At 49.0% G+C, this 19,765-nt stretch overlaps 2 protein-coding genes across 2 annotated transcripts; both read left to right on the top strand.

The window, feature by feature from the left end:
- The first annotated feature begins 1,796 nt into the window (after window positions 1–1,796).
- On the top strand, window positions 1,797–6,910 carry si:ch211-113j14.1 (sterol 26-hydroxylase, mitochondrial). Its single transcript, XM_047030392.1, has 9 exons — window positions 1,797–2,301; window positions 2,816–3,006; window positions 3,118–3,317; window positions 4,000–4,197; window positions 4,392–4,555; window positions 4,988–5,154; window positions 5,777–5,858; window positions 6,119–6,325; window positions 6,442–6,910. The coding sequence occupies exons 1-9, from the start codon at window positions 2,089–2,091 to the stop codon at window positions 6,556–6,558; spliced, it is 1,539 nt and encodes a 512-aa protein (XP_046886348.1). The 5' UTR covers window positions 1,797–2,088; the 3' UTR covers window positions 6,559–6,910.
- Window positions 6,911–7,183: 273 nt separating this feature from the next.
- On the top strand, window positions 7,184–19,622 carry tmem198b (transmembrane protein 198b). The gene is made up of 5 exons (XM_047030394.1): window positions 7,184–7,922; window positions 16,734–17,012; window positions 17,312–17,893; window positions 18,564–18,763; window positions 18,976–19,622. Exons 2-5 carry the CDS (start codon window positions 16,847–16,849, stop codon window positions 19,132–19,134), a joined length of 1,107 nt encoding a protein of 368 aa, XP_046886350.1. The 5' UTR covers window positions 7,184–7,922; window positions 16,734–16,846; the 3' UTR covers window positions 19,135–19,622.
- Window positions 19,623–19,765: the final 143 nt, after the last annotated feature.

The raw sequence follows: 19,765 nt of genomic DNA on the forward strand, positions 1-19,765 counted from the left end.
GTACTAAATGAATTCACAGGCTCTCACAGGCGTCACCAGTCCCAAGGCTTTGTTGGCTGTTGTTGTGACACCCCGGAGGCAAACATGGCTACATTCAGTAAAACAACGTTGAAATCAAGTAGGTATGTTCAGGAGGGCCTCTAGGCACACCATGTATGACGTCCAGAATGCTAGCATGGGTACATCCAGCAGAAGCTCTTTATTTGGCACCATGCTGTATATGTCCCTGCATCAACAGTGTACTGCCACCAATATGGCTCCAAGCCTGTTTGTACAGATTTCTGTTAGCTAGAGGACAGATATTGGACTACTGTTTGAAGACGTGGGTGTTCTCTGCCTAGCTGGTCACCAAGCAGTAGGGACTCCTCTTCCTGCCTTTTCAGTCCTGGTTACTCGTACGAACCAAGCAACATTCTATTCATACTGGGACTCGCAGAGTTTTCCATGAAAGCACTATCTGAAAGGTACATGCGTTTTTGTTTTTGTTTGGACGTTGGACACACTCCGTTGAGCTTATTGTTTTTGTCCATTTTTTTGTTTTGTTTTTTTTGTTGTTGTTCACAATGACCCTTTGCACATTTAAGACTTATTTGAATTGTAATGCAGCTGTGTGTGTGTTTGTGTGTGTGTAAGAGTCAGTCAGTGAATGAGACTTTGAATGTTTTGAGTTGCCCACAGTTCTCACAGGAATGTAATGTTTAATTTACACCACCAGGTGCCCTCGTTCACCATTGTGGATTAACACTTCCTTATGACAAGGCCCTGTTTTCTGAATAGAGGGTGGCTGTCCTATCCAGAACTCCCTCACTGCCCTCTGTGTTAGGGACAGAAAGGATGCTACAAACAGGGAGGGGGCTGGGCCACTGTATGCCATTCTTCCCCCTGTGAAATGCAATCTTTAGGATATGGCTAGCCACAACAATGTTTGGTGCAAGTTTGTGCTTCGAAAGCCACTCCTGCCACGTGTGTGTATGTGTGTGTGTGTGTGTGTGTGCATGTGTGTGTGTGTGTGTGTGTGTGTGTGTGTGTGTATATTTGTGTGTACATGCATTTTAGCAATTAGTGATCAGTGGAAACTGCGCCCAAAATGCCTTGCGCATTCTGACTGTAATAGGAAAAAAAGACAAATAAAGAACATGTACAAATGTATACAATTGAAATGTACCCTTTTTAGATGGAAAACAAGACACTTATATCCCTCACGTTTGGTCTCTGTGTAAAAGTAAATTGTAAAAGAAGCCATGTTTGATTCTAATTGGTTTGTGACCAATAAGCCTGTTTATATCAGATCTGTATATCAGTGGTATGCATAATTTTTTAATATATTTTTTTTATTTGTTGTTTTTTTTATGGGATGTTCTCTGCATGGTTGGAGCCTGAGAGACACTGTGTGCCTGTTGGCCTGTCATAAATGAATGCAGATTTGGATGGAAAAGGTTGGGCAACTATTGGAACAGCTGACACTTCTGTGTTGATAATCTTCACCATGGTGATAATAAAAAGATATTTATTTCATTTGTTTTTGTAACTCATTTGAAGCATTTACAACATTATTTTGATGTTTACACGTAGACGACAAAAACGGCTGTCGTAGTGATATCTCATGAGCCCAATTCAGAACAAATGTACAGCAACAACGTGATCAACCACAACAAATCTTAAGCAAATAAACACATTTGTTTTATGGGGCAGAGGACTTTTATGCTGGTGTTGGGTAACTCTTGGATACCTAAATTCTTCTACAGTAGCATAGGTATAGAACAAGGGCTTTCTTGTCTGGAAAGGCAGGTCTGTCCACCAAGAGACAGTGCATGTGCGTTCACACGTAGGAGTGGAATTTTGGCAAGGGGTACAATAGGCCTACAGTTGCGCACAAGAACATTGTAACTCAGTTCTAACACAGTTACGGGTAATGGACCTTATGACCAATAGACTAGTAGATTGTGTTATTGTAGACTACTTATTTAGCATCGGCGATGTGCGGGCTATGGATTTGTGGGGATAAACAAAGGGCGTGTTTTTTGGTTGGTGAATGGATAGAATCGGCGGTGTAATATCACAACAGGGAATGCTTCAAGTATCCGCAACATGGGCAGCCCCGTTGCAGTCAGATCATATCGATTTGTATCTCTGCGATGCACGCACTCTATTAGCAATAAGAAATCCGGAACTTCTGATCAGATAGAGACAATAAACCATGGGAAGCACAAAACGATTGACGATCTTCCCGGACCTTCTTTGGCAACCACTGTTTACTGGTTATTTGTGAAGGGCTACGCAGACAAAAGCCATGCCATGCAGGTGAGACCCAAAATATTGTTCTCAGGCATCTGGGTCGACTTTAATGCTGCAAAGATTGTTGCAATTCTGAACTTTCCCCAACTGTTTTTATAGCTCTAGGGCTTTTAATTGTTGGAAGTAGCCTAATTTGTGGTGATTGGAAGCAGTGAATGAAGTCTTTCTGTGAGTGAGATGAGAATCACGCACAGAAACAGTTACATTTTGTAGTCTCTCACTACATTAGGGATATACATTAGGTTTACTACTTCATAAGTAATATCCAGTATAATTTCAATGATTTAAGGTTAGAAAGTAGACAAGCATTCATAATTTGAAATCAATTTGAAGGGAACTGTCTAGGCTACAAATAAGTCTCTTTATAACTTTTTCTCTGGCCATGGAGTCTCACACATCAGGCTATAACATTTTATTATCTTAAAACACAGCAAAGAGCACAATTCTTATCATGTGTTTCCCATTCTGTTGTATTGGATTATCTGATGCACACTCCAAACCATTCTTCCCCATCATCCAGATTGAACACAAACGTTTGTATGGACCAATCTGGCGCTCGCAGTTTGGACCTTTCGACATAGTAAACGTGGCGTCTCCGGAGCTGATAGCACAAGTGATCCAACAGGAGGGCCGTTATCCAGTCCGGACAGAACTCCCCCACTGGAAGGAATACCGGGATCTGCGATGTCAGGCCTATGGTCTCCATGTGGAGTAAGGGCCCCATTTACACTTCCCACCTTATAGTAAGACAACCCAGACTTGAATCAATCTGTTTCTCCTCCCTGCTCCTAACCCGTGGTTCTGTGTGCTCCTGTCCTACAGTAAGGGCTCTGAGTGGTACCGTGTACGGAGCGCCCTCAACCCAATGATGCTAAATCTGCAAGAAGTGTCTACGTACGCTCCCATTATTCACCAGGTGGTCGGTGACCTTCTGCAGCGCATTGAGGGCCTGCGACTGCTCAGCCAGGACCATGCTTTGGTCCCTGACCTCACAGCCGAGCTCTACAAGTTTGGCTTCGAAGGTGTGCATGGTGGCCGATGACATTGTCGACTCTCTCCCAGTGGAGCCCCCGTGTGTGGGTTCCACCTCTCCATGTCCCGTCTCTCTTCAAGCTTCTCTTACGCTTATTTCTGGTTTTGACAGAGGTGAAGGGCACCTTTGACAGGTGTAGGGCACCTGAAGCAACACTTAGCAGTTCACTTTTTTGGGATACTTGTGACTTAAATTGTCCCTTTCCTGCAGTTTGTGTTTGTGTTTCTGATCCTGTTACTGGTTCTGGAAAGAAACAACACCCAGTAGTAGTTGATGTTGCACTTCAGATACATTCATGTTTTCTACTGAACTTTACTAGGCACAACTGCAATCGAGTTGTCATTGTAAGACTGTAATTGAGGTGCCGTTATTGCACTGTTCACCATACATGAATGAGCTAACTTCTGCAATCGTGATGTTATTGTTGCAGTGTACATGTATTTAGCTTATTACTGTAGAACTACTGTATGCCTTTCTGATTATTTATTTTCTGCTGCACTTTCTATAGTATGCACTATCTGTATGATGCTTTGCATCAAAGTATCTTCTATATGAATAAAATGTCAAATACTCGCTCCACTTATTTGTATCCCAACGCCCTTCATTTGCATGTCCTCTACAAGTTTGAAGCAGTTGTTCTAACTGTTCTAACTGGTTCTAACTCTTTCCAGGCATCTCATCCATCCTGTTTGAGACCCGTCTGGGCTGCCTGAGGGAGGAGATCCCAGAGGATACGCTTCGTTTCATAGCCGCAGCCAACACCATGTTGACCCTGTCAGAGACAGTCCTGTTCTTCCCCCGATGGAGTCGCAGAGTACTGCCCTTCTGGAAGCATTTCGTCCAGGCCTGGGATGACCTCTATGATGTTGGTAGGCAGGCAAAAACATGGACTTAATGTAAATGTAGGCTTACATTGGCCAGTTAAGATGAGGTCTGTGTTTAGGTAGAGGCCTTTAGATGCCTTGTTTTGAGGTGATGATCCCACTCTGTTAAATGTTGAGAAGATTTAAGTGTGTGTCTTCAGTGTGTGTGTGTGCGTGTGTGTGTGTTTTCCTGCATGTAGCTCGCCACCTGATTGACAGGAAGGTGGAACAGATCAGTGCCCAGGTGGCAGCTGGGAAGCCAGTGGAGGGGATGTACCTGACACACTTGTTGTCATGTGACAAGCTCACCCTGCCCGAAGTCTATATCAGCATTACAGAGCTTCTGCTGGGGGGAGTCGACACGGTGAGGGGGGGGGGGGGGGGGGGGGGGGGGGGGGGGGGGGGGGGGGGGGGGGGGGGGGGGGGGGGGGTATTTTGTTTGTGTGTGTGTGTGTAGGGGGGATTCCAAATCTTACCTTTTAAAATATTGTTTCTTCAGAGTATTCCCTGTTTTCTTTCCAACATTGTTTAGATGTCTTCATAATGTGAACATTCAGATTCTGCAATCTGAAAGCACACACACACACACATAAGGTGCAAAGGACCTGCTTGGCCGCATTCCCAGGTGCGGCCTCGTCAGGGCTTGCCTTGATTCATCACCTTTGTGAAATCTGGAGTTGAAGCTGCCATCTCTCATTATTCTTTTAAATTACCTGATGAGTCCATATATTGCACTCTTCTCAAACCTATCTATCTCTCTCTCTTTCTCTCTCTCTGTGTGTGTCTCACATATCAGACATCTAACACATTGTCTTGGACGCTGTACCATTTGGCTGGGGACAGTACCGCCCAGGACAGGCTGTACAGAGAGGTCACATCTGTGTGTCCAGGCAGACAGCTGCCCACCTCCGATGACCTGACTAGGATGCCCTATCTGAAGGCCGTCATCAAAGAGACCCTTCGGTGAGCTTCAGTCCTGTGCATACTAGTCAGATCTTGATTTTAGTTTTTGGTTCAGCTGGTGATTCGAACCTCTGATATTTCTGTTGTACTGAATTTACTCTCCAAAGGTATAGGAGCTGCGATGATGGCAAATGTATACCAACCGAGAAAGAATAGAGAATGTTTGGTCAGCTTGATGGTGTCCATAAATGGAGATAGTGTCTATGTAGCATTATCTAAATTATTCTAAACACCAATATGGAAAGGTTCTGCTGGCTTAAAGACTTTTTCATAAGGTATTCCAAGACATTGGTGCAGAGTACATTAAAGCCCTTAAATCAAATTCAGTTTGGAACAGTTAGCAAGATGAAGTCTTACGTATGATTAGAGGACCCACTGAGAATCAGCTTCAACTGACACAAGGTACATTGAACAGCATGAATATAAACTGGAATGTCAGAGAAATGTTCATTTACCATTACATGAATGTTCTCAAATGGGTTTAATGGAGTATGCTAGCTTTTTCCTAAGGCACAATGTCACTCTGTTATTAATATTTATGCAACAAAACCTAGGTTTACGGTGATTCTTTTTGTGGTCAGTGTGATTCCAACTATCTTTCATTATTTTATTGTCATTGAAGGTTATACCCTGTTGTTTCTGGAAATGGTCGTCTGGCAGTTGAAAATGATGTTGTGGTGGACGACTTTTGGTTTCCCAAAAAGGTCAGAACAAATGATAAGAAGAATGTTTGAAACCCCACCATGTTGCTTCTGATCATTTCTATAACTATATTTCATCCCGTGTATTTTGTAAGCAACCATGAATCGCAACTTGGGTCCAAGGTTCACTCCATATCCCATAATGCACAATAATAAAACATATTTATCTGGGACTGCGTTTAATGATTAATAACCATCAGCAAATAATGTTCCATCTATGCCACACCGCTATTTTCATCTATGTCTCTGTTGACCTACCTCAGACTCAGTTTCATCTCTGCCACTATGCAACAAGCCACGATGAGAAGCAGTTTGTGGATGCAGAGCGCTTTGCCCCAGAGCGCTGGCTGAGGGGGGAGCCTGCGGGGTTCCAGCACCACCCATACAGCTCCATCCCTTTTGGGGTTGGTGTGCGTGCCTGCGTGGGCAAGAGAGTGGCAGAGCTGGAGATGTACTTTGCCCTGTCCAGGGTGAGTGTGAGAGATCTCTCATGATGAACGTCCCGAAAGCATTAAAACACCTTGAACTAGTCTCACCTGACATGTACCCTCTACTTTGATGTGTTGACCCTGTCTATCTTCTACAGTTACTGCAGCATTATGAGATCCTGCCTGAGAAAGGGGCTCAACCCGTGGAGCCGAAAACAAGAACGTTAATGATTCCCTCTAAACCCATCAACCTGTGCTTCCTACCCAGGGCCTGAAGGAAGTGCCAGAGACTAAAAAAATGATTTGTCTAATCATTAAACATTGCCAGACATTAAATGATCATGGTCGATGGTCAAAGTCAATATTATAAAAAAAAAAAATTCTCGTAAATAATAGTAATTTCCTTAAACAACTTGTTTTCAGTATGCATGTGTTAGTTACAAATATAATATATTAAATCTTATTCCCAAAGATTAATTTCTTACCTTCCATACATAGGGGTTTAGTATGACTCCTTAGTTTATATGCATTTCTTCCGACTGGAAATGATCAAAATGCCTGCCTGATCAAAATAAAGTGGGTACCCTTGCCGGAGTTCTTATTAAAACACCAATTTTGTTTTTGTCATCCTTGGTTATTGCCTGTCCATCAAATCAATTAAAAGTAAACTGTATTTTTTTCTCCGAGAGAAAATTGAAAGTCCTTTAAAGAGGAGTGAGGGATCCTCTCTTCCAGAGAGGGTTTGTAATGCCCAAAGCTGCAGACCATATGCTGGAGACATGGTCCTATAAGTAAAAAAAGACTAACAAATACAAATTGTGAGTAAAGTCTATAATTGTGCAGGTGCAAAAATGATTCCATCATAATATGCATTCAGGTCTGTGATAAGCTTAAAAAACTTAAAGACCAAAAAAACAGTCGCACTGAATAAACTTCTATTGGGAGACAGCGTTCTTGCATTGTAGTATTGTACAATACTACATTATAGTATAGCAGTATTGTTATAGTATATTGTATTAGGCAATTGTTATTATTTGTGTTCAACGTGCCTGTTCCTAGGGGATTTGACCACCGAAAAAGGCTACAATAAAATAGGTAATTTAAGCATGTAACCTATTTAACATATTATGTGTCCTTTGATGCCAATTTGAAATATTGTTCATGCCATTTCATTTCGCTCGCTCCCGACGCTGAACTCCAGCCCTGCACGTTCCTGCAAAGTGGTATGCTCCAATGTGAACGTATTGAGCGTGCTGCTGATGCGATGCCGCCCCAACTGCTTCCATACATTTTCCTCTGAACCCAGCAAACACTGACTTTGAGATGTATCATTGGACTGAAGCAATATCCCATAGGCTATACATTGATACAATATAGAATTCCATTATATAGGGTTCTCGTATTTAAAGCAAGAACAGAATAGACGACGCTACAACCCGACGCATATTCGCTATCAGACAGGTTAACCATTGAAAAGGCGAGCTTTCGATCGTATTTGAAAGAAGCGGGGTTCGAACTGAAAGATGCTGAGCGATTCCATGATGTCCATTTTGGGTGAGATGCAGGCAGATGTCCAGGGTTGGCAGCGCGGATGAAGCTTCTCACGGACCTATTTGTAGGATGCTGAGACTTGGCGATGGTGAGTAGTGTACAGCTTGCCTCTTTGTTCGCGGCGATCATCTGAGCTGACAACTACTGCTGCAGGTTCTTCAGACAACACGTTTTTATCAACAAAAATAAATAGCTATAACTAAACAATAGTAAGTTTGAGCATGATTGTTCAGCCTTACAGGATCGTCTAAAATGAGGTCTGGATCTCAATTACACCGGAATGAAGGATCCTCTTCAACATGTAGGCCACTTGTCAAGATGGTATTTTTTAATCCGGCAAAATGAGGGCGTTCACATGTCAGCTAATTTATTTAGGTCAGATGTGGCATTGTAGTGTAGTAGATGACTTGTATTTATTCGTTCTGTCTGATCACAGCGATTTTGTTATTAGAGGCTATTCGTAGTGCTACGTAGCCTACTGGCCTATCTCTCTTCTAAGACCATCGCTGGAAACAAACATGTAATGTGCCAAATTGCGTTCTCCAAAGCACCCTTATGCTCAGCGAGAGCAGTACACCTCTACACGCATATATGCGTGTTATTTATGGGCGCAATTAGTCACATTAACCTGATCCCCCTTTCCTACTGTAACATGCCCCATGTCGTTTGTCCCAGCCAAACGACAAAGTAACATTGTGCCAGTCTTTGCATAGGTAAAGAAGTGCTTAAACCATGTGCTGTACAAGATATACTTCTCTTATAAAGTATCCGTATTCCTATGGGCCTTTCAGTTACTGCTGTGTTACATTGTCTTTTCATGTTGTGTTACACTGGCTGACTTCAGTTTTCCAGACATCAGGAGATAGCTTGTTGGTCCACTGTCCTGAATCTTAGTGAAAAACAAACGCAGGCAACATGTAGCAGTTTGTTGACAATGATCTGGCACTTGCCCCCCCCCCCCCTCCCTCTCTGGCTCAGTGTGCCAGTGGGGTAAACATTATGTCACTGGATTTGATTCTCCAAAGTCTTACCTTGATTCCACTGTGTCCTCATTCTTTCTTTTCCAAGTACACGTAAGAAGTTCAACATTTTTTTTAATCTTCCAAGTAACTTTGAGAAGAAGGCGAGAATAGAGGAAAAGAGGAAATGTGATAGACTCAACAAACGCGCCTCCCTTCCGTCAATCAACACATTCAATTGTCCTTTTTATCCTCCTGTGGCTGGCACACGGCCCAACTCTCCCAGGAACACCAGGCGTTAGATTGGGGGTTGGGAGGAGAGAAGTAGAGCCAGGCGATCGATCTCTGTGGCAGCGATGGAACAACAGTTTTCTGACACTGATCCCAGTGGCAAGCTACCAAACAAGCCCTGAGCATGTCACTGCCCTGTGCCTCTCTGGTTCTGCTCTGGCCACTCTCAGTAAACACCCACATGAAAGGAAAGATAAGAGGTTAGACCGGGACGGATATTGACATGACTTCCACAAACTGATGCTGTTGGTTTGTCCGACCCTGGATACTTCTGCCAAGGTAGTTAGATTCTGTAATGACTTTGCTGATTGGAGCATGCGATGGTCTCCGCCTGAGGGTGATCATTAAACCTATTGTTCTTCTCATGGTCGTCACATGGGCTACATTATCATTGGCTGTTTTCCTCTTTGACCTATTAAATGGGTATTGTCCAAGAGGCTTGTCTAGCACGTGTATCCTGGGTTTAGCAGTGTGAGTGTATAATTAAAATACATACAGCCTCAGATATCACATGATGCATTTTATCCAAACCAGCAAGGTGGCTTATTACGTTCATGTTTTGTAGGTTCATATCTTCCACACGGCTGTCATAACATCCAGTTTGGCGCTTGATTCTGCCGCATACGGTCAAGTTGCAGTATTGCGATGACTGTTTGTCCGGTCCCGTCTTCAGTGAGGGACGGCGTGAGGGGAATATTGAGTGAGCTTCCTCACATGCTTTGAATAAGGAGCCTCTGTTGTTGCACGGTGACTTATGTAAGAGCGACAAGAACGTGGACGCAAACGGGGCCTTTTGTCGGTGCTCCGAGGAGCGTGGGACCATGCTGCTGCCGACCACATACCTGAACCTCGTGTCCGATTAGGCGGGGGAACGGAAGGGAGAGCGTGGCGGCGTACCGTGCGGGAAATGGTTGACGGAGGGAGAGATAGACAGAAGTCACGGCATGCCGATAGAGGAGGCTGGGGGACGGAGTGTTGTGATAAAGGAAGACGTACTTAGGAGAAAAGAGTATGTGTTTGCGTGTGTGTCTACTTCCCGGTGTGTGTTGAGGTGTGACTGAGAGAGAATTTAACAGCATTAATCCACCCAGACCTCTGGTGTCCTTCCCCCTCGGTCACAGAATGGATCTAGATGAATCTCATTATCTGGATATGCACAGTGACAGTCCACACAAATACCGGGATTATCACCAGTGCGCCAAAGCACCAATGCATGGGAGAGGCTAGACCGAGAGGACGGCACGAGATTAATGTACTGAAATCACTAAAAGACACGTGGTCTAGGATTTTCGAGGCGTCGTCTATGACATGGTGTGATATTTGTGTAACGTGACCTTGTAGCTCTTAAAAGCATTTGCGTTTCCTCGAAATTCACTGAGACCATACCACTCCAGATGGTCCAAACTTAAAAGGATGAAAGCATTCCTCGGCACCCTATTTTGGAATGAAGTGCTACATTATAAAATGCACTGTTATCACATTCTGTCCTGGACAGAATGAATGATTGCGGCTGAATAGTATTGATTGGAGGAGCCGGTGAAGAGGAGTCTCGAGTCAAAACCAAAACAACTGCAGCTGTCCTCCTCCCCCTCCTCCTCCTCCCCCCCCCCCCCCTCCTCCTCCTCCGTTCATTCAGAAGATGTGCGAAACACCTCAATACCACAAATGTGCATTTGGACGCAGGGCCAGTTTATTCGTTAATGTTGGAGTTACAGCTTCTGCATTCTGGGTGTAAACAAAGACCTGTATTCATGGTCCTGGCCTGCTCAAAGACAAAGCCCACATTGTGCCATCACACTTCTGCTTATCAGGGATTCCCATTCTCGTCACGCTCAATGTACAACACAATACAAATGTATTTATAAAACCCATTTCAAAACAGCCCACATTGACCACAGTGCTGTACAGACAAGAGTAATGTAGACACCTACTCTTTTGAACAGTTAACAGTGAGAAGTCATTCTGCTGTTTGACTTGTACCAGGAGAGCTGTCTCGGTCCTAGCCTCGGTCCTAACCATAACAACGTTGGCGCTCTTGTAGTCATGGTGTCTCCATAGCGGAGCTTGGCTTCACAAGCAAACAAAGATGTCCGACAGAGTGGACAACTAAGCCTGTGTGTCTAAAAGGACTCTGCGGCGCCGTTCGGATCTGTGACGGAAAACCTCTTCTCTCCCACGGTGTCACTGTGTAGATGCACGTTCGCTTTTGTTCGAATCTTCTTCTAGTCCAGATTGCTCTGGTGTTGATACACACCCATGCCCCTGTCACAGCTGTCCCCGTAGCCATGGCAACTCAGCGGGTGACGCAGAGGCAGACACATTTCCACAACAACCACAGACAGCTGCAACCGTTATTGATTGGCACATGCATTGCACGGGGTGGGTCGGTTGAGTTATCGACGGCACCGATTCAAAGTGTCTCCAAACTCACCCACACAGTCAAACTTATCTTCATTTGGTGTGTACACCATGTCAAATACACCGTCATATGTATTTGTCATGGCTCTGAACCATTTATAACCCTGGCAGAAGACCACAGGGAGGTTGACTTGTGCACGGATCCAGAGTGGGAAATCGAGCCACTGCTGTTTATCTGCAGTGAGTGGGAGAGATGAAGAGGGCAGGAGATTGCGGCAGACAACATGCGACAGCCCCCCCATTTTGCACACGTGAAGTGGAATTGTCCATCTGCATGTTTGTCCTCAAAAGCGGCAGGGGCAAATCTCCCCAACGGGAAGACATTGGCTACGGAACGGAAGCAGAGTGAGTAATGCATTATGAAGCAGTTACATAAGGCAGCGCCGGGGAGACCAATGACATCGGCACACGCAGCCCGTTTTTCTTCTCCTCTTTCCGTTCTCTCTCACATCCCCCCCCTTTTTGTCTTGGCCCTCGGGCATTCCATGACCAAACGTGACACTCTTTTTTTTCGAGGAGAAGGAAAGGTGAGAAGTTGTATTAAAGAGCGCCGGCTTTTTAGGGTCGTGGCTGGGGGGGGGGGGGTGGGGTGGGGGTGGGGTGAGAGTGTGTGCCGTTGGACTCGTCCCCGAGATGACGTCCTTCCTGTCGCAGTGGGATGAGGCGAGAGGGTGACAGGCCTGTCCCTCTCTTGGCTCACGGGCACCTCCCGGCCAGCACCGTGCGGTGGAGTGGGCCAATACAAGGGAACAGACTCCGAACCGGCGAGTGACACACAGAGAGGGGGGGGGGGGGGGGGGGGGGGGGGTGGCTGAGAGATAAAGAAGATGAAGATTCGTGTCCTCCGCTGTAGTGACACATTTGTTGGTACGGTCGAGCATCACAGAGTGCGGTGACGGTGACCAGATCCGATCGAGCTGTCTGCTAAGGAAGCGCCAGCCAGGCCCCCCCCCACGCGCACACACACCTACCCACGCGCTCCACGTTAAGATTTGTGGAGCGTTCGCTCATGTGTGTGTGTGTGTCATCGTAGTGCGTTGGAGGAGGATGAGTGTGTGGTTCGTGTGTGGTGGTGTTTGTGGAGCTGTGACTCTGGTGGGGAGTGTTTGTCAAGAGTCACCAGTCAGGGGGGTTGTTACATCGTAGCCAGAGCGAGCAGGACGGGACAGGGGGACAGATTGCAGGAGGAGGCTTGAGTGGGTCTGTGCCGCTCGGGAGGTTTCAGCTTCAGCCGTCTCTCTTCTCATTCACCACTCACTTGGCAGTCACTTGGGCGCTAGTCACGACTGAAACACTGCGACATTCACTCATACATTTGATCGACCACAGTAGCCGAGGCCAACGGGATTTTGAAGGAGGGTTGACAGACTTTGTGTGTGCCTGCCCGTGCGTGTGTGTGGGAATGCATGTTGTTTTTGAATTGCCTCTCACAGTCACGAACAGCAGATCGGTTCGCAGACTGTTGGAGTCCGTGAATCAGTCTTACGGCATAAGCACCTGCATCCAGACACACACACACACACACTGACAAACAAACTACTCACCAGTGCAACTGAGGCGCTCAACAAGATGAACTGGTCTTATTAAAGCTCTGTTCTTTCTCTCTGTCCGTAACCCCTCCCCCTTTCAATAAGGCTGGACAGGCTATTGTGACTCAGAGAATCCTCTCCCTTTCACTGCCAACTCACAGCCATGCAAATAGCCCACGACATACACATGCACACACGCCAAACCAACCAACCAGTGCACACGAGCACAATGGGCGTTTCTTAAAGCTCTCTGCTTGTGGTCTGAGGTGATCTATCTTTTCCTCTTATCACTGCTGGGGGAGATGGACAACCTCTGGCGCTCAGTGAAAACTCGACAATAAGCTTCCAGTCGGCCAGTACTCCTGTCTACCATGTCTCAGAGCATAGCGTTTGTGTTTTAACTGTATGTTTGTACGTCTGTGTGCTTGTGTACTGTTGTAAACCTGTAAAGTTGACACTTTCTAGACGGGCAAATCCTGTTACCGCGTATCAACACGACTGAGAACTGTCATGGAGGAACAGCATGGTGACGACTAGATTATCACTCGGAGCCTCGGGTGAATGTTTCCCGGAAACCCGTGTCCCCGTGTGCTTAACCCAAGCCTCAAATCCTGCCCTGTGTCAATCAGGGTCACTGTCTGAGCAGGTAAGAAGACACCTTCAAAGCACCCTCCGTTGAGAACATTGAGCGGTTGTACGCTAGGATGCTATTGCTACGGGCTGCCGGAGGCGCCTGGAATACCGCTATCTGAGTTCCTGTCAGCTCAGTCAGTCAGCGGAGGTTAGCAGGCCCCGGCTGTCTGCTGCCTGACAGGCGGGAAGACCGGAGCAGCAAAGACGCTGAGGCTTCTGGGGGATTAACACAGCTGGACGTCTGATAGCGGGCGGCGGCGCCCATCCGTCTGACGTAACAGGAGGCTAGTACGCGACGCATCACTTGTCAGTCCAATGAACCCCCTTCACCTGGGGCTTAGAAAGCTGCCTTTTGCGTACGACGGCCGTCCATCAATCCTGCGGAAGGTTCGTTCCGTATTTTCACGGGAGCATTTTCCCACAGTTGACCGGTTTGTTTGTTTCCGTTCGTGCTTTATTTATTTTTAGCCGCGAGGGTTTTTACATCTGTTGTATTGTTAATGAGCTGAGCTGACACTTCTCAGCGCTGTTGCGATATACGAGAACGGAAGACGCCGTCTGACACCCGATCGGTCATGAACACACAGAGACACAGCCGGGATGTCACCCCCTCAGTAAGGGTCTGAAGCTGCCTCCCTCTCTCACACCACCTGTCTCACTCTTCCATTCCTGTCTTCCTTCAACGATAGGTCTGCCTTTTTTTACCGTCTAAACCCCCCCCCCCCCCCCCCCCCCCTGCTGCTTTTACTTAATCTTTATATTTTGTGTCTGTCTAGACGTGGGCAGTTTGTGTATTTCGAGTCATTGTTTACATCTGGCATGATGGGGGAGTGGCCAGAGGGAGACAGCTAAACAACCGCACAGAGCGATAGAGAGGAGCGGGCATGCAGGCATACGGATTGGCTCACACACTGTTGCTATGGGGGTTTAGTCTGCTCTGCCATTGGTCAGACCGCCGTTGGACCGGGGCCCAACTCACCATCCAGCAGCATCCGCCCATCGTCATGACAACAGACAGGAAGTAGCAGGGTGTTTTTGTAGATGCCCGAAGAATGCCTAGCCCTGTTTTTAGAAGATGATCTCTACAGAACATAGAGACTGCATTCTAACAGTGCAGGGAAACGGCTTAGGGCCTGGCCTGCGCTTTCGGTTGTTCAGTTTGGACAAGATAATCCCTGTGCTGAGATGAGATTGGCGACATGCTCGGGTCATGTTAGGATGGTAGCAGGTCCACTGAGGGGATGTGGGGCATTCTTCATTAGGCTTTTAATGAAACAGACTGAATTGCTGCCTGCTGGAGGACAAAAAACAGGAATTGATTGTCTCTACGCACACAAATAACCCCCTGTTGTGTTCTTGAAGTCATAGCCTTCATAATCTGCAACAAAACAATGATATCCTGTGAACTACCTGTACCACCCAAACCACCACAGAAAATCCAAGACCTTGGCCTGGTCTTATCTGTGCTTTAGGAACATACTGAGATGCTGTGCGGTCCTCGTGCAAGTAATGCACATGGGGATGCAGACCTCTGGTAAACTTCAAACAGAGAGTTTGGTGTTTTCTTCTCTCCAGAGCTTTCCCTTTCTCCCCTCTCCTCTCATCCCGTATGAAGGGAGGAGACAACAGATTGTGCAGTTGTCCCACAGGGGCCACTGTCTCCTGTTCATCCACTTTGAATATACTGGATGTGTTTGCTGTGGCGTTGCTCCGTGGGAGAGCGAGCGACTGCAAACCATAAGGTGTCAGGTTCAAATCCCACCCCTTCCACGTGGCTTTGGATAGCAGTGTCTGCCACGTGAACGCATTATTTCTGTCCGACGTGCTCCGTTGTGTCACCTCCCTTCATATTCAGGTGCAGTAGTTCACAGACACATGGCACCGTTCAGACCCGCCGTGCTCAATTCAAACCCGATATTTGAAACCGTCAACACTTGAATGATATTAAACTATTAAATGCGCTGCGTTCAGATACCTAAGCGCGTGTGTGCAACCCCACAGTTCATCAGACTCGCCTGCGGATGGAGAGAGGGAAAACAAGAAGCTGGGGGGGGGTGTTGTTCAGGTGAGGGAATGAGGGAAGGTGTGGTGGGAGTCAGTGGAGTTCATGAATATCTCACCAGCAGCTCCAGTCAGACAGGCACGCCTGCTCCTCCACCCCTCCCCCCCCCTCCCTCCAGACTTGCATAACCCAGCGCCTGACCCAGAAACCTGGCCTGGCCACACACGGAACGCCCGGGTTCACACAACACACAAAGAGAAAAGGAGAGATAAAGACACACAGCGTGAGAGAACGTGGTTGGAAGGCGCTGAGCTCCAGAAGGATCCCTCTCTCTCTTTCCCCCTCTCTCTCCCCCTATCTCCTCTTTATCTCTTTCCCGCTCTCTCTCCCCCTCTCTCCCCTCTATCTCTCTACCCCTCTCTCTCCAACTTTCTCCCCTCTCTATCTCTCCCCCCTTTCTCTCTCTCTCCCCCCCCCCTCTCTCTGTGTGCTTTCACTGTTGCCTGTTCTAAAAGAGGTTCCCTACTTCGTCAGAACAGAGCGCTCTCACGGATGGTTTCCTGTTCCCGGGCCCCTGTGGAGAGGATTTGCATCTCTGAAGGCTCAATCTGAAAGGGAGAGAGAGTCAGTTGTAGGCCTTTTGATGACTGCCGTGTCTGTTTAGATGGGTGTAGAGTGCAAACCAGTTACAGCTTTGATGACTGCCGTGGCTCCCGGTTGCAATAGCGCAGTGCAAACCCGTTTCTACCCTTAAAACGCTTTTGAACGATTTTTCCATTATTGATGAATTTTAATGACTTTCTCTCTTTCCCTTCATCTATCTCTCTCTATCTCTATCTCTCTATCTCTCTCCCCCTCCCTCCATGTTTCCCTCCTTGTCTCCCTCCCTCCCTGTCTCCCTCCCTCCCTGTCTCCCTCCCTCCCTGTCTCCCTCCCTGTCTCCCTGTCTCCCTGTTTTCCTCCCTGTGTCCCTCCCTCCCTGTCTCCCTCCTTGTCTCCTTGTCTTCCTCCCTGTCTCCCTCTCTCACTGTCACCCTCCCTCTTCCTCTCTCTCCCTCCCTGGATAGGTGGATCCTTGTGGATGGGATCTTAGCCTTCCCTGCCCCTTTCCTCCCTGGCCCCTCTCTTGAGAGAGAGCCATCTACCCTCTCTCTGCCCCCTCGCCCCCCGCCCCGTCGCCATGACGTCCACGTTGCAGACGCTGGCCTTGAAACTGGCCCCGCCCCCTCAGGACCTGAGCCCCGAGCGATTGGACGGGTGCGAGGACACGGGCCGGCGCTACAAGGTGGTCCCCTCCGTGGTCTGCTCCATGTGTTGTCTCTTCGGCATCATCTACTGTTTCTTCGGTGAGTCTCCGGCGATACCTCTGACTGCCTCTCTCTCTCTCTGTTCGTCTAGTCTTTTTCTCTATCCCTCCGTCTCTGTCCATCTGTCTCTGTCCATCGGGCTATTAATCAGAAGGTTGCCGGTTCGATTCCCTGGCGATAGGAAATTATGTTTTGTCCTTGGGCAAGGCACTTCACCCTACTTGCCTCGGGGGGGAATGTCCCTGTACTTACTGTAAGTCGCTCTGGATAAGAGCGTCCGCTAAATGACTAAATATTAATCTGACCATCCTTCTCTCCCCCCCCCCCGTCCATCCCAGGCTACCGCTGCTTCAAGGCGGTGATGTTCCTGACGGGCCTGATGTTTGGCTCCGTGGTCATCTTCATGCTGTGCTACAAGGAGCGCGTGCTGGACACGCAGCTGAGCGCCGAGGCCAGCGTGGGCATCGGCCTGGGCATCGGCACGCTGTGCGGCCTGGTCACCATGCTGGTGCGCAGTGTGGGCCTCTTCATGGTGGGCCTGCTGCTGGGCCTGCTGGTGGCCCTGGCCACCCTGGTGGGCATGGAGGAGCTGTCCGACAGCCCGCCGCGCTCCGTCTGGGTGCCCCTGGGCGTGCTGCTGGGCCTGGGCATGCTGTTCGCCGTGCTCACCCTGCAGTGGCAGCGCCTGTTCACCACGCTGTCCACGGCCGTGTTCGGCGCCGCCGTCATCACCGTGGCGCTGGACTACTTTGTGGAGCTGTTCGCCCTGGTGCTGTACGTGTACGAGCGGGTCAAGGCGGCGCCGCCGCGGCCCGTGTGCTGGGTCACCTGGGTGGTCCTGGGGGTGTGGCCCGCACTCGCCCTGCTGGGGGTGCTCATCCAGTGGAAGGTGACGGCCGAGGGGTACTCCCACACGAAGGGTGAGGCTGGGCTGGGACTCAGGGCTGGGCTGGGGCTCAGGACTGGGCTGGGACTCAGGACTGAGCTGGGACTCAGGGCTGGGACTCAGGGCTGGGCTGGGACTCAGGGCTGAGCTGGGACTCAGGGCTGGGACTCAGGGCTGGGCTGGGACTGGGCTGGGACTCAGGGCTGGGCTGGGACTCAGGGCTGGGACTCAGGGCTGCATTGAGGGGATTTAGCATGCGAGCAACTGAGCTTTTACTCGATGGGGAGATATGGAGTGTGTGTGTGTGTGAGGGCAGGAGAGAGAGACAGCATGTTGTTTAAGGGAAAAGAGAGAGATGGGTAGGTAGCGTAAAGACAGAGAGAGAGAGAGAAACAGGGAAAGACAGGGAGACAGAGGGAGAGATGCCGAGCAGAGGAGCAGGGGTGAGCTGCCTGACAGATGGAGCCTGGCGCTCCCTGTCTGCCCTAATAAAGAGATGATTACAATGATAGTAGTAATAAAACAAAGCCACAGGGCAGTGAAAGGGCGCGCCTGCCCGCAGACTCACAGCTGTGTGCGTCCGGCCAACACAAGAGACACGGGATCAATAAATGTTAGTGCTCTGTCATCAGTAGTGGATCATGTGGGTACACTGTGTGTGTTGACCCCCTCTCTCTCTCTCTCTCCGTCCGCCCCTCCGCCAGTGATCATCAGCCGGCAGCAGAGGCGGGTGCAGCTGATGCGCATCCGTCAGAAGGAGGAGCGGAGGGACTACAGCCGCAAGAAGAAGAAGAAGCAGCCCAACGCGCACCACGCCAGCCAGGCCAAGCCGCTCCACCCCGAGCCCGCCTACCGCCGCAAGCCCAACCCCATACGCCGCTTCGACGGGGACGTCCTCTCTCCCGTGAGTGGCCCCTCCGCCTCGCCGTTTTTCCGTCCCCCAGCCCCGCCCGTCGCGTGTCCTGTGTTGCCCCCTGCTGCGGTATCTTAGCCTCCAAGGCCATAGCATTGAACAGACTTGTACTTACATGGACGAAATGGTCTGTTTTCTCTCTCTCTTTCAGTCCTGTGTTTTAACTTTTCGTCGTTCTCTCTCTCTCTCTCTGTCCCTCTCAGAGCTACATCCAGAGTTTCCGGGAGAGGCAGGTTGAGGCCCGGCCGTACCCCCCCCAGGGCAGGCTGGGTGGCGGGCCTCACACCATGGTAGACGTGGACTATGACTGCGGTTCCACAACACCCCTTACTGCAGCGGCAGGGCCCTCACTAAGGCTGTAACCACGACCCCCAGACTCGATCGAACCTCTCTCCCCCTCGCGGGCTCGAACCACACGCCCAGTTGCCTCGAGAAGGGGGCCACTCCGAGACCACTCCCGCCCCCCCATCCCCATGCTACAAATGCTAGAGCAATCAGTGTGATGCAAGAACGGCAAGACGAACACACCCCTGTTTTCTGCCTTGTCGCCCGCACGGAAACACACTCGCAGACACGCACGCACTCGCAACACTTTCACAAGCACCGCGGCCGCACTTTCACTTTCCTGAGCTATCCCCCTTTCCCCCACCCCCTCCCCCCTTCAGGAACTGCCGTCCCCGGCGTTCAGGGGACACGGCTGGCACCGTGACAGGGACGATCAGGGACCCCGGAGAGGTTCAGCTCGGCTCAGGTTTCAACAGAGTCTTTGTGTCACCACAGCGGGACAAGGAAATCGCATCTCCTCGTCGTTTGAACTCACCGCGTGTCTCTCGTCTCTGCTGCAGTCGCTCTTTGCTCGCGGACTGTACACGGACGTTTCCGACCCACCTTCACATGTTGACAGGGGAACCGACGGACTCTTTTGCTGTGTGTGCCATCCTGACCACTTTTCACTTTGAAGACCATGTCATGTCTTTTTCAGGGGGGGGAAGT

The sequence above is a fragment of the Hypomesus transpacificus genome, chromosome 12 (assembly GCF_021917145.1).
Source record: "Hypomesus transpacificus isolate Combined female chromosome 12, fHypTra1, whole genome shotgun sequence".
NCBI classification, from domain to species: domain Eukaryota; kingdom Metazoa; phylum Chordata; class Actinopteri; order Osmeriformes; family Osmeridae; genus Hypomesus; species Hypomesus transpacificus.

Bases quoted from the DNA above. Each gene is read 5' to 3' on its own strand.
- tmem198b (XM_047030394.1), top strand. From the start codon at position 16,847: ATGACGTCCACGTTGCAGACGCTGGCCTTGAAACTGGCCCCGCCCCCT. The intron at 17,013-17,311 runs GTGAGTCTCCGG...CGTCCATCCCAG, and splicing joins CATCATCTACTGTTTCTTCG to GCTACCGCTGCTTCAAGGCG. The intron at 17,894-18,563 runs GTGAGGCTGGGC...CCCCTCCGCCAG, and splicing joins GGGGTACTCCCACACGAAGG to TGATCATCAGCCGGCAGCAG.
- si:ch211-113j14.1 (XM_047030392.1), top strand. From the start codon at position 2,089: ATGGGCAGCCCCGTTGCAGTCAGATCATATCGATTTGTATCTCTGCGA. The intron at 4,556-4,987 runs GTGAGGGGGGGG...CTCACATATCAG, and splicing joins TGCTGGGGGGAGTCGACACG to ACATCTAACACATTGTCTTG. The intron at 5,155-5,776 runs GTGAGCTTCAGT...TTGTCATTGAAG, and splicing joins GTCATCAAAGAGACCCTTCG to GTTATACCCTGTTGTTTCTG.